Genomic DNA, 15,332 nt, shown 5'->3' on the forward strand with positions numbered 1-15,332 from the left:
TTCCGTCTTTAAACTAATATATTTAGCTGTTCCGACCTACCGTCGGAACAGGTATTGTTTTCGTCTAGATTTTTATTGTTTTTATTATTATTATTCTTTGTTTCTCCCCTTAATCCCATAGCGTTTGTACACGTTTTTGCGGCAGCCTAATCTCCTAAACCATAATACGAAAGAGTGAGTTCATCATACCAAGTTGAAGCTTAGCTTAATTCTTACCGTAAAAAATGTTAAAATTGTTAATTAATAAGCATTAATTAAGCTTATTAATATTTAATTAGCAAACCTAGTTAACACCATATCTCAAAAAGTAGACCGCCGATCCTGAAACTTTTTTCAGCTATACACTAGTCAGGTCCTATTAATGTGATATCCGACATAAAATTCTGGATTCACAACTTGAACATGAGGCATGGTTAAGCAGCTTTTTGTGTTTAAAAAGCTATTATGTAGTTTGGTCCTGGGCCAATGGCTTTTAAAGGAAATAATTGCAGCGCTTACGTAATCAGGGAATTGTGCTTACGCTAAGCGTATTTAACAGCTTAGCAGGGAATGTGTTCTTGAGCGTCACAATTCGCATCAAAAAATTTGGTACAGTTGACTAACTGTGCTCAACTCCTGCGAAACTTTCACTGCGAAAACAGTGACTTAAAAATTTGATTTGCATTCGCAGGAACCGTGCTTTACTTGTGACAAAAGTAGGCCGGGCGACTAGTGTGCTTTAGTGTTAAATTCGCGACTACAAATTATTATTTGAGTCGCGACTACTGTTTTTCTCTACTCCGTTATAATCGTGTCCACACATTGACTACAAAATTTGTCCCGACTACCTGTTTGGTGAACCAGTTGTGTTGCTTACTTCTATTCGCAACATAATTAATACTGGTTTGCGGCATAGCGGCACAAATCTTGAGAATCTGTACTTTATCTCGACAAGTGTCGTAGTTAGGTTTGAGGTGCGACTAGTCGAGTAGTAAATTTCACTAGTCACCCATTCGCAACATAATTAATATTGCCCTTGCGGCATAGCGGCACAAATCTTGAGAATCCGTATTTTATCTCGACAAGTGTCGTAGTTAGGTTTGAGGTGCAACTAGTCGAGTAGTAAATTTCACTAGTCACCCATTCGCAACATAATTAATATTGCCCTTGTGGCATAGCGGCACAAATCTTGAGAATTCGTATTTTATCTCGACAAGTGTCGTAGTTAGATTTGAGGTGCGACTAGTCAAGAGCTACACAACTTTTTTGAAACCTTTTTCAGTTATAGATTCCTTGGGCAATGAAGCACATAATCCAAGCAAAACAACACGGAACAGCTTCGTGTTTGTTCACAAACACTTAATGTCTATTTTATTTTGTATTTGTGTGTTAAAAACGGAACAAAAATTGTAAGAATGTCCGTACTTTGGCTTTAAATATTGCTGGCATTCGAGTACTGGGAAACAATTTTATTACAAGTTAAGAATGTCAGACCTCCCCTCTTTGTTATATTTTTGCCGCTGTGGGCCACAAATATTTAATATTGATATTTAATATTGCTGGCATACAAGTTGGGGAACATTTTGTTATTTTTAAAAAAATATCCGACCTCCCCTCATTGTTATATTTTTGCTGTTGCGGGACAAATGCATAAAATAAAACAAGATTATATAATAGAACGTCCATATTCCGTCTTTAAAATAATATTTTTTTCACATTTGTATGTTAAAAACAAAACAAAAATAGTAAGAATGTCCGTACATGTACTCCGTCTTTTAATATTGCTCGCATGCATCCGAGTATTGGGGAACATTTTTTACAAGTTAAGAATGTCGGACCTCCCCTCGTTATATTTTTGCCATTGCGGGAAAATGCATTTAAAATAATTTCCTTTAAATGGTAAAATGTCTGTATTCTGACTTTTGATATTGACGGCATTCGGGTATTGGGGAACATTTTTTACAAGTTTAGAATCCGACCTTCTCTCGCTGTTATATTTTTACCGTTGTGGGACAATAATTTTGCCGTTGCTGGTGGTTGGCTTGTGCGTTAAAGCGCTCGCCTCTCACCAAGGTGACCCGATTGAGTTGTGCTCTGCTGTGAGTTGAGTTGTTCTCTGCTGTGCCATGAGGGTTTTCCAGACCATCCGGTTTTCTCTCCCTCTGGAAAAATCAAACACTTTCGATCTTGGCTGTGCTCCGTGGTCATAATTGGTTGATGTGGCTGGCAGCCAAAGGCACCCTTGTATGCCTGCTTCTCGAACACGTTGTAGCCGCGTCCTTCGCATTTTCCTGTTATGAATGTCAGCAACTGAGTCCCCACTGGATAGATTATTTCATATTCTTCCCAGAATTGTTAAAAGCGAGACCAGATCGTGGCTAGTCCAGTCAGGATACAGCAATTTCCACCGGTGACAATGAGCTGAATAATCTGAATCTGGGGGGGTTTAGCTCATGCTAGACAGGGTCTTTTGTTATTGACTAACGCTGGCTTGGCAGTCAGGGCACCATACCCACGAAAAACAGCAAGCTGCCATCAGTAGATGATGTCATCGTCAGCCAATCACCGTGCAGGAAAACCATGCTGTTTAATGGTTGATTTTTTTCGTAACTTGAGTTTTGGACTACCAGTGGAAATCGCTGTATCCTGAATGGACTAGCTTAGATCCGGTCTCACTTTTAACATTTCCTGGAAGAATATGAAATAATCTACCCATATTATGCTAATTGGGGACTGTTGCCGACATTCATACAGGAAAATTTGCCATGTTTTTGTGACTTGTATGTTAAATTTACATATTTATAAGCAAGGCCAACAAAACCTTGCTCCAACCATGGAGGTAGAAATACATGTAGACGAGACCATCTACCAAAAGAAAAACCAGAATGCCCCAAAACCAGCCACTCTAGGCGTCACAGCCAGGGAAAAAATTCCATTAGATGTGCGCTATCACAAAATGTACAAAATAGTTACACTGTGTTGTAAATTGATACTTTAAGTATAACAATACTTTAAAAATGTTTGCATTGTATGCCGCCTGCTCACACTGTTTGACAAAAACCGAGACTCCTTCTCATCAGCCTTATGTGCTGGGCGCTGTCGGATGTGTTCACACCCAGCACACAGAAGGAACCTTGGGTGACTAAGGTACTGAACATCATGACCACAAAAACGTGGAAAAAACAGCAAAACCAGACTGAAAATTATCAAGCAAAAATTACCCTGTTAAAAAGGGGAACTGATTGTGAAAAAAACAAATTGTTTAAAGGCAGTGGACACTATTGGTAATTACTAAAAAATAATTATAAACATAAAACCTTTCTTGATTACTAGTAATGGGGAGAGGTTAATAGTATAAAACATTGTGAGAAACAGCTCCCTCTGAAGTGAAATAGTTTTTGAGAAAGAAGTAATTTTCCACAAATTTGATTTTGAGACCTCAAGTTTAGAATTTGAGGTCTCAAAATCAAGCATCTAAAAGCACACAACTTCGTGTGACCATGGTGCGACAAGGGTGTTTTTTCTCCCATTTATATCTTCCATTGATACTCGCAGCTGTTACCCATAGGCAAGGGTAAATTGCTGGCTAACCTGCAGTACATGTAAGCAAATCAGTGACTAATGAAAATCCATGGTGAATGAAGGTGCATGTGCTTCTACAAATTTTCTGCTTATGAATTAAGAATTCATTTTCATGTTTATGCTTCACACGCACATTTTTTTGCTACAGCAAGTAAAAAAATTTGCTTACGGGTAAACAGCTTTTTGAAATGGGCCCAAGTCAGTCACTATGTAGTAAATCAAAATAAAAGACTTCAGCTGAAGCATTTTATTATGCATCTGAAACTTTAAGCACACAAAGTAATGCAAGAGTGTTTTTCTATCATTTTTCTCTTGCAAATTTGATGACCAATGGAGTCAAAATCTCCACAGGTTTCTATTTGTTTTTTTAAGCATATTAGGCCTATGATTGGTTACACCCAAGTGAAAATACTGGTAATTTACTGGTAATTGAAAATTACCAAAGGTGCCTTTAAAACTAATTTGTTTTGATATTTGGTTTTGCTTTGATAACAGGAAAAGTTTTGCTGTCTACTTTCTTTTGTCTTATATATATTATTGTTTGGAAAAATCGAAAAGATGAGTCATCTGAAGTGTCGTCACCATTAAGCTTGGGCGGTTCCAGAAATTTGGGGCTCGGTTCCGGTTCCAAAAAAAGCTCGGTTCTGAGTCATACCCGGTTCCACTCTATATAAAACATACATGTAAGCCGCCCGTCCCGAGCTCACACACACACAATTGAGCCGTATTTTAACTGAAAATAACCAAGTTAATCAGACATCGGTCCCGAGCTCACACACACACAATTGGAGCCGATCTATTTTTAACGAAAATACCAGAATACCCACCAAGTCAATCAGACATCGTGCCACCGAGCACCTATTCTCCCTGCATTTAAACAAGTCTTCGATTTGGCCGGCAGTTCGTCCGTAGTGCAGTACGTCCGTAGTGCAGTACGTCCGTAGTGCATGCAGTGTGCCGTCTCTGCTGTACATAAAAGTGTACATGCCTGTACATGCATACAGTACTATGTGTTTTGTGCATGGGACAAGCTTTTATGAATATGGATATATCCGCAGCCAATCACAACGTGCTGTCTGTTTGGACTTTGGACTCTGTATATCTCAGCATGCATGAGATACACAGGTGGTGGTTGTAGATGCCTATGCACTAGAGGGGGCTGTGCACTGTGTGTTGTATAATAATGCAGCCACATGTGCTAGTTGATACTCATGTCGGCTTGAAGCCTTTGCACACTGTATCTGCGGTCACCGCTTTCAACATCAAGCCTCAATTTCTAGAGCCGGTTCGTCCCAGGATCGGCTCCACAGAGTCTTTTATAGTTGGGACTCGGTCTTTTAAAATCGGAACCGTAAAAAGCGGGTACCCGGTTCCACAGAAGAGTGGAACCGCGGGTCCGATTTTCAATTTGGAACCGGGTAGAACCGGGTAACTGAAGGAACCGCCCAAGCTTAGTCACCATCAGGGTTAATCCGTAACTCGTTTTCGCCTCTTCATCAAAAACGCTCTGAGAGCATCCTCAAGGATCTTCTCACGCTCGAGCTCCTCCCAGGCATGATGATTGGCCTTGATTAGAAGAAGATCTTCCATGGTGTTGTGGTTGAGGGAGAGCCTTCGGTCAGACAGCATTGATGTCAGGATGCTGAACCCACATTCAACAATGCTGTTGCTCACTCCAATGGCCATGGCGACCTCAACAAGCAGGCATATGTTACTATACTGGACAAACCTACCCCCAATTTTCCTTGGCCTTCATACCTAGTAGAGAAAGTTTTCTGCAATACTTTCAACATCTGCCACTCTCGCTTGATCTTGCTGGACTGGAAACCAACAGCAGACAATGATGTTGAGAAGTGAGCAGCAACAACTTGCTTCTACCTCGCCGGTCATGTCATCCTCTCTCCAATTAGCGGGATTCAGTCAAAACATGCTAGTATACACCCTCTCGTTGTTGAATGAGCTGAATCGGTCGTCAAGTCGCTTCACCAACAAAGGAATGCACTTCTGATGGAGACTGTCACTGGCATCATTTGCCCTGTGACGTAGATTACGTAGACAAATTCTCTCCAAAGAGACTGTTGAGTATTGCAGATTTTCAGCACTTCTTCTCATGTGGTCCTCTTTGGGAAGATCCCGGCTAATTTTACTGTTATTTGGGTCATAAATAAACCCAGCTTTCTGGATCAGAGAGGCTGAACTTTCATCCTCAAGTAGGGCCTGCAAGCTGATCTTTGCAATCTCAATTGCAGGGAGAACTTCAAAAGCGTGGATATCCCCTCTCTCAAACCTCAGGGACAGAGATGAGATGATATCGAGAAACTCGACGAAGAGACAGCTGTTGGCAAGAAAATCAGGTCGTCTCAGCTTTTTCAGAATACTTTGAAGTTTGGCGTTCAGGTTACTGTGAGTGCTGTGCATGATGGAGTTCTCAATGGCCTGTTTACAGACGCTCCATCTGCAGTCGCTGATACCATAGCTTTCGAGAACTTTTCATCAGGGAGCTTCACCTTATGGATTTGTGGAGATTTTCTGCAGTTGCATCTCCATAACTGTCCACGTTCTCCAGAGCAGCTACAAAGAATTTGGGATGCCCACTCTTGACGACTCGAACCATCACCAGCTCTTTCACTTTCCCAGTTTTTCTGGTCTGGGATCCGTCGCTCAGCACAGAAAATGCAGGAGCTGCACATAGTATCAATGTTAACTTGGACCAGATGACATCAGCTATTATATGAACAAATTCTTTCGCTCTGTCGCTGCTTTTGGTTCCTTTGATAGCTTGACTCCATTTGCTTTCTGCAAATACAAAAAAATTGAACACTAACATTGTCTGATTGTGGTCAGGTTCCATGGTATTGGCTACATTGTTACCGATGGTGGTCAGGTTCCAAGGTATTGGCTACATTGTTACCGATGGTGGTCAGGTTCCATGGTATTGGCTACATTGTTACCGATGGTGGTCAGGTTCCAAGGTATTGGCTACATTGTTACCGATGGTGGTCAGGTTCCAAGGTATTGGCTACATTGTTACCGATGGTGGTCAGGTTCCAAGGTATTGGCTACATTGTTACCGATGGTGGTCAGGTTCCAAGGTATTGGCTACATTGTTACCGATGGTGGTCAGGTTCCAAGGTATTGGCTACATTGTTACCGATGGTGGTCAGGTTCCAAGGTATTGGCTACATTGTTACCGATGGTGGTCAGGTTCCAAGGTATTGGCTACATTGTTACCGATGGTGGTCAGGTTCCAAGGTATTGGCTACATTGTTACCGATGGTGGTCAGGTTCCAAGGTATTGGCTACATTGTTACCGATGGTGGTCAGGTTCCAAGGTATTGGCTACATTGTTACCGATGGTGGTCAGGTTCCAAGGTATTGGCTACATTGTTACCGATGGTGGTCAGGTTCCAAGGTATTGGCTACATTGTTACCGATGGTGGTCAGGTTCCAAGGTATTGGCTACATTGTTACCGATGGTGGTCAGGTTCCAAGGTATTGGCTACATTGTTACCGATGGTGGTCAGGTTCCAAGGTATTGGCTACATTGTTACCGATGGTGGTCAGGTTCCAAGGTATTGGCTACATTGTTACCGATGGTGGTCAGGTTCCAAGGTATTGGCTACATTGTTACCGATGGTGGTCAGGTTCCAAGGTATTGGCTACATTGTTACCGATAGTGGTCAGGTTCCAAGGTATTGGCTACATTGTTAGCAGGCCTTGAACATTGCTGTTGAAGGGGCATAGCACTGCAATTTTCCTCCGGTAAGGGGGCACTCTGCGAGGAAAAGCCTTCGAGAAAGACTCTGCTAGGGTCGAAACATCAGGCCATTAACTATTTTTTGCATTTATACTCTCAGTCCATTTGGTTGGTAAGTTGTTTGCAACAGCTAATTCTATTTTCCGAAAATGTAAATGTGTACTGAAACTTTGGAGAAAGGCACCAACGCAAAAGCACAGGGCACCGCGACAATTGCTGTGGGTGGAGTGGGTATTTTGAGACCTGTGTTGTTAAATCTTGAAATAAAGGTTAAACCAACCAACACCACTGTATAATCTCCACCCTGCTGGGGTAGCAGATCAGTTTGTAGTTACTTTGCACACATTCAATATTCCACAAAACAGTCTTGTCCTTCCCATCGAAACAGCACTCTGTATCCATCAAGTCGATCTAGTGTATGTAGGAGCTGTTAAAGTACCATCAACTTTGAAGGAGATAGATCAGCTGATTGAGCTGCTCTCTGCTTATTAAGATTATGACATCTGGATACCCTCTCTCTATTTCGATTACATCTCTCTGTTCAAAATTTCTTCTAATCAGTCTTACATGTATATAGCTTGAACTCCTCTTTTTGTCATTTTGTTGACCCTACGCTTCCTTTGTTTTCATGTACTCAGCAGCCCATCTCTGCTGCTGTCTTGTAGTATCCTCCTTACTCTCTTGTAAAACTTGTTTAGTGTGAGACTCTTGCAATAGTTTTGACCCTATTTAAAAAGAAAACAATTGTATTACTTTTACTAATTGTATTACTTTTACTTTGATCAATGACAAATATTCACAATGAATAATCCGCCTAATGCATGTACATGGATTGGAGTACAGTTCACCTTACAAATCTGTTATTCACTTACCTGTAAAATATGGATGAATTGGACTAAAAATTCAAAAACAGATCCAAGAGCATTGTTTCAGGATTATATAGCTTCATTTTAGTTGCATTGTGAGTAAAAGACAAGTTATTAGTCCATCCAATGTTCAAAATCTTTTCCACTGACTTGTGTAATAATGTGACTGACATTAAACGTGACTGACATTACACTTTTGTTTAATTATTTACCAGTTTGATAACATTGTTGCTCTACCCTGACCCCCTACTAAGAAAATAACTAAGGGCAGATTTTAATTGCTACCATGTATACTTTTATGACAAAAATCTTCATTTTTTGTGACTGACATTACACTGAGCCTAACAAAGGTGTTCATTTGACGGCACATACTAGGTATCTAACATTAGTTTCATATTAATTAAAGTTATTTTCCTAAAGATAGACACTGAGAGTTGTTATTTTTACCAAACAAAATAAAATGAGTGCCATTAGATTAATGAAAAATACCAAAAGAAATAAATTGTATGTTCTTACCTATGATTGGTGCCATTTTATGTAGCGTCAACTTCAGAGTACTGTAACTTTCAAATTATTTGGTCTGGATCTTTTTTTGTTCATTTCTAGAAACTTCAAAATACACTCTATCAATTTTGCAAAGATGTTTGAGAAAAAAAGCATTTTGAAATTTTGACCCTCGTGTCGCACTTGCATGGAATTGCCCGGCTTTGCTTGCACTGTACGCGCACGCTGCTTATAGCAACAGTGAAAGCGGCGCGCAAAACCCCACAAATTTTGGTGGGTTTTTTTGCTCATAAATCTGTCAATTCTCAATGGATTTTGTTCAAAAATAAATGAGTGTCAAGACGAAGTCAGCTCCTTTCTTCCATGTAAATTTTGTGAGGTTTGATGCGATATCCAGGGAGGAGATCCAATAACATACACACACACACACAGACAGAAAGACACGATTCGGCTATTTCTAAAGAGAGAGTAATTTGCCGCGGCCCAAATGAAGACAATTCCAAGATGGCCTCCGGGAACAGCAATCCGTAAAGTGCACCCTAATGTATATTGACTGCTTGACTTCAATGTGTCATCACATCATTATGTATGCTAGCAAAATTCCATGCAATAAATTTCTCTCTTTAACTTAATAAATTTTAAAATATTGATGTCAACGTGTAAAATCAGCAGCCCTGAAGGTCATGTTAGGTATTATTTTGGTGTTTGGTAGGCCCTCATAGCCCAATTCTACTGTAATGTACAATCTTTCTATTTTACACTGTGTGTAAGAGACCCTAAACCATACCTTGTATTCTGTAAGCCATTCTTGGACTAGTCTTGCTGCCATTACAGCTTTCTCACAACTACTTCATGACCTTTTCTATCCTTGAAGTGCAATGACCTGTAAAAAAAAATGAAAAAACACAGTATCATCTACATAGACTGAATAAAATACTGCAATAACAGAGCAAGTTATCTCACAAGCACTTCCAGTCTCATTTTTAAGTCAACCTTATTTAAAAATAATAAAAAACAAATAACTTAACTTAAAGCCATTGGACACATTCTGAACAGAACAAAAATAACTTACAGGGTTTACAGAAGCTGGTGAAAGACTTCCCTTGAAATATTATTCCATAAAATGATTCACTTTTTGAGAAAACATTAAAACAATTCGAGAATAACAGATTTATTTTAAACACATGTCATGACATGGCGAAACGTGCAGAAACAAGGGTGGATTTTCCTATTATGTTCTCACGACTCCGATGACCGATTGAGCCTAAATTTTCACAGGTTTGTTATTTTAAATAAGTTGTGATAACGAAGTGTGGGCCTTTGGACAATTCTGTTTACCGATGTTGTGCGATTGCTTTAAACAACAACTCGAATACCAATTCTGGAACCATTTTAATAGCCGTTGACTAGACTTGTTTTTTGACAATTGCGTCCGCACAACGACTAGCAAAGCATTACAGATGAAATGAGCGTCATGTTTCTTTAAAAAATTTAGGTACGCCATTTTGCTAATCAAAGAGTTGGCCGTAATAAAAAAAAATAATAATGACAAGCAAAGTTTAAAATTTCATAACAATATTTTGCGACAAACAGCATGCACTCGCAAAGCTTAAAATGTAATTTTTGCACTATTTGTGTGCGGAGCGTGATGCATTGACACTCACAATATGCAGTGTACAATAAAAAAAAATGGGAGTAGGCTAAAGGTTTGAATGTACACATTTTTCCAGAGCTTAAGCAGGTAAACAAACAGCACGCACAAGATTTTAGATCGTTTGCTTAAGCAAAAATAAAGAAGGTGGGCCCCCTACTGACAAAATGGCAGGCGATATAAATGCAAAGTGGCGATAAAAAAAATCATCGCCTTCTCTGTCTTTCATGTAGGCCTACTATTTGTAATGGTTCAAAGCGCCCCTAGAAAGGTTTACATACTAACTTGAGAATAAATAAGAAGATAGGCCTAATACATTGTACAACATTTCTGAAGCATTTTAGAGACTCATTTACTTCGCTACACCTACCATACAAACACACGTAAAATACACACCGCTGCACGCCACACTAACAACATATTGCAATTTATATGTTGCACTGTGTGTGTGAACATAGAGCTCTATGGTGTTAAGGACCCAATTGCATGGGCAAATTAACGGTAAGGAAATTTGTTTGCTTGACGTAGCAACAAAAACTGCTTAAGCGTAAAACCTATTTCACGAGCAGTTGCTAGCTTAAGGCATCTTCTTTATTAAGTGGACCATTTGTAAGTCTGAAATTCGGACCCTGATATTTTCATAAGTGAAAGCTATTTTGTTTATTTAGAATACATTGTTATACACATAATGAATGTTTATGAGTGCAATGGTGCGAATATGTTCATGAGTTGAAAGCTGGAATGTTCCATTCAACGAGGCGCCTCAAATTAACAGCAGGTCTTCGGTTATACTCCCGAGATGGCTAGAGATGAATTATATATTGTATTTAAATGAGTCCGAAACATAAAGATTTCTTAGTAAAAAAAAAAGGGTTCAATAATTTGCTTTTGGGTTCATATAGGTGTGGGGACGGAACCAAATATTTTTTACCGTATAAAGAGTGCTGGCGGAAATGGGCCGAGGTGGTGAGATCAATTTGCCTCTCAAAAATATTAAGATGCAGTTACTTTTTCTGTGATCGTGTGAGTAATTTGGACTCGTAACAAAATGTGTTATTCATTTATAGTTGGTTCCGAAATCGTGGGATCAGTTGGCAAAGAACAATCATCGGTTGTGGCGTTAAACCTCACTTGGCGCCAGCGGCACAGTCCCTCTGTAGTCTAGTACACGAGTGCAAAACAGCAGTAAGTGTCGAATTGTATCATGGAAATTTGTAATTTAAATAAATGTTTGTATATTATTTGAATTTTAATCCAGGCCACATCAGCAACATGATGCTATGGATGGCTTGAATTCTCAAAGCCGTTTCATAGAGACAGGGTAGTGGGGCGTACGTTGTGCATCTCTGCTTGCGGGCGGCGCGTCAGAATTATGCAATTATTATCAGCGCAGGACGTAATGCGTTGCGCAGTTGGCGAATCTAGCGGCATTTACAAAACATGCCGAACGAGGGTTTAGCAGTGTACATTTACAAATCAGTTTAAAAGAAAGAAAGAAAAAAAAAATCCAGTTAGCCGCCGCTACTAATTTATATCTTTTATAAAGCTCAGCCAAACAAACAGAGGAAGATGTTAAGTATAACGATTTTTTGCAGTTAAATCAAATGAGGCTTATATTTACAGGCAAAGGGAAATATTGAGTGAAAGCGCCGGAGATAAAAATACATCCTTTTGCATTGTTTCCCTCTTCTCCCTTGAAGTAGGTAAACTTAAAAAGGCCAGTGTTTGCAACAGTTGTGGTTTAGGCACAAACAAAACGCAAATATTTTCACTACAGCGTCCATGGTGTGGCACACTTTTACCCGTTCCCAGTACCTCAACGGTCAACGGGACATGTTTTCGTTTTGTTTTTAGGAGTATGGAAGGTACCTACAAAATACTCAAGATGCACTTGGGGAGAATATTTCACCGCTTCACAAAATCCTTCCAGAGGAAACAAGGTTGTGTAGTTTTTGAGAAATGAGTAAAAGAAGTCACAAAATCATTTTGGTCTCATGAGACCAAAACTACTTGAGCATGTAAAATCCCCTTAACCAGTTATAATGATATTATACCAAAACCATAGCATAGTTAATACGTTTTTACATGCTAAAACTGAGACGAAAATTATGACTTTTACTCATTCCTCAAAAACTACAGCACCTCAGTGAGTAACATTTCAAGGGAAGCTTTCTACTATCATAATCTTCAAACTGTGTTAGTTTAATGTAAATCTTTGGACATGGTGTTTTTTTGTTAAGAAAAGGTACATTACCCTTTAAAGGTAGTGGACACTATTGGTAATTGTGAAGACTAGCCTTCACAGTTGGTGTATCTCAACATAAGCATAAAATAACAATTTGGTTTGAAGATAACTTGAGACAGATGGAGAGACAAGAGACTGGTTGGTGATCTTCGATCAATGGCCTGGATAGGATTTCTTGGTAGGCGTGCAAAGTGTTGGTGGACAGAATATAAGTCACCTTGTGGTCAATATATATGTATTGGTATTTAATAAAATACCAATAGTGTCCACTGCCTTTAAAGGCAGTGGACACTATTGGTAATTACTCAAAATAATTATTAGCATACATGTAAAACCTTACTTGTGATGAGTAATGGGGAAGGGTTGGTGGTATTAAACATTGTAAGAAACGGCTCCCTCTGAAGTGACATATAGTTTTCGAGAAAGAAGTAACTTTCCACATTTGATTTTGAGACCTTTCTTTCATTATTATCTCGCAACTTCGACGACCAATTGAGCTCAAATTTTCACAGGTTTGTTATGTTATAAATGCATTTGTATGTTGAGATACACCAAGTGAGAAGACTAGTCTTCCATTACCATTAGTGTCCACTGCCTTTAATTAGCCCTTAATTTCTAATTATGAAATGTAATGTCCATGACATTGCATGGTTTTTAGTTTTCCAGTCTAAAGTCAGTAAGGGATATTTTTATGAGACTTCATGCAAAGCTAGTCTTAGGGGCTTGTCCTATAGCGGAAGAAAAAAGAAAAATAATAATTAATTACAAATGTGCCAACGAGCGTCATGGACATGACATTTATCGTCATGGACATTACAAGGTAATTGCTACAAAGTATAGGCAGTGGACACTATTGGTAATTATATAAAATAATTATGATCAGAAAACCTTTCTTGATTACGAGTAATGGGGAGAGGTTGATGGTATAGAAACATTGTGATAAACAGCTCCCTCTGAAGTAATGTAGTTTTCGAGAAAAACAACATTTCCACGAATTTGGTTTCGAGACCTCAGATTTACATGTAGAACTTGAGGTCTCGAAATCAAGCATCTGAAAGCACACAACTTTGTGTGACCTGGGACATGGTGCGACATGGGTGTTTTTTCTGTCATTGATATTTTGCAACTTCGAGGACCGATTGAGCTCAAATTTGCACATGTTTGTTGTTTTCAACTGTCTGACAATTACCAATAGTGTCCAGTGTATTTAAGTGGACCTCACATATGTAGGTCAAACTTGGATTAGTCAAAGAGAATACTTGTCATAGACCTCATCAAAAATTTGTTTCAAGCTCATGTTTACTAGCAGCGCGCATAGTGCTAACATTGTGCACAGATTCTACAAACTGAGACCCAAATCTGACATTTTCAGGTGAGTTTTATTACCAATATGACTACTCTTTCCTAAAAAATATTCAAGTGAACAATTGTACAAAATATTGAATGTCAAAAACTGTTGGTGGGACATATTTGTATGTAGGACATTATAAACACATTTATTTTTATCATCAAAGAAGACTTCTCAAGGCCTAGGCGTAATGCAGATTTGTACACATCTACGGATACATTATACCACTTTATTCTTTATTTTTGCATAATTTCAGAATGGCTAACACTTGAGTAGAGAGGCAGAAAAGGTAGAGAGAAAATAAGACAAAATCTGGAAATAGATTGTGCTATAAACAAAGCCCCATGCAGCCAATCTTTCCCTCATTTGCTAGTCTCCGTTCTTGTTTTGCATAGACCTTATCGCAAATACCCATTGCGCAAGCGCCAACTTTTTTTTACAATCCATGCTGGTCTAGTTGGTTACCAGCCGCTGCATGAACTCTTGACTCTTGACATGATGAGCAGTGACCGTCCGGAAGCAAAACAAACTTCACATGGAAGCTGAAACCCGAAATAGAAATATCCTTGAACATTGGAACGTTAAGCAGATGCAGGATTTTCTCAAAGAAAGAGGACTTCAAATAACACAAAAGGGCAGACTTTGTACAAACCAGAACTAATACAATTATCTCTCGAAGCCATAAAATGGGGAGAGAAATCAAAGTAAACTTTCAAACACATTTAGTATTTCTTGAGAAACTGTTTTCTAAAATTCTATCTAGAAGTTGGAAGTGTCCTACCTAGCTTTTCACTTTAGTTTTAGTCATGCTAATTCATGAAATAAATTATGCTATAATAGTCAGCTAGTGCATAGTAGTCTCACTGTAGTGTTTAGGCAGTACGTTTGTACTTATTTTTGTAACTATTTTATTTAACTTCGGATTGGACCTTTATAAATAAAATAAAAAGCACAAATAAGCCATCCTTGTCAATAGTATTAAAGTAGCATTTCTGGGCTGTTTATACATATATGAGAAGTCTCTCATCTAATGGCACATGATTTATTACTTGCAGAGACAGTGATGATGCAGAAAAATTGATCGTTCAGAAAGAGACGGAAAGTCGTCAGTACTAGAGAATGGGCTTGTCTCACTTCCCGATCCTCAAGTTTTAAATTCTAACTAGGAAGCATCAGCTGTCAACTTCCCCCCTACAACTACAACAGAAGTGGATGAATACATTACTTTGTGTGAGTATTGTTTGCAAGACACAATAGTTGTATCACATCAAGTGATGCCTGTATTTTATTTTCTCAGTTTGTGTTCACCATACATAATTTTTAGATCTGCAGAGAAAATTTGACTTGACTGGGCCACATGTATGCTCTGGAGTACAGATTTGGACACAATGTACAGCAAG

The 15,332-nt window shown here is 38.9% G+C and overlaps 1 protein-coding gene across 2 annotated transcripts in view; it reads right to left on the bottom strand.

The window, feature by feature from the left end:
• Positions 1-15,332, bottom strand: part of LOC117291695 (hyccin-like) — a 138,772-nt gene that overhangs the window by 105,995 nt on the left and 17,445 nt on the right. For both annotated transcript variants that reach the window (XM_033773543.1, XM_033773542.1), the window contains exon 2: positions 9,476-9,571. In XM_033773543.1, coding sequence (XP_033629434.1) covers positions 9,476-9,517 — 42 coding nt within the window. In that variant the 5' untranslated portion in view covers positions 9,518-9,571. The remainder of the gene's footprint in view (positions 1-9,475; positions 9,572-15,332) is intronic.

This window comes from Asterias rubens, chromosome 6 (genome assembly GCF_902459465.1).
Source record: "Asterias rubens chromosome 6, eAstRub1.3, whole genome shotgun sequence".
Classification (NCBI taxonomy): domain Eukaryota; kingdom Metazoa; phylum Echinodermata; class Asteroidea; order Forcipulatida; family Asteriidae; genus Asterias; species Asterias rubens.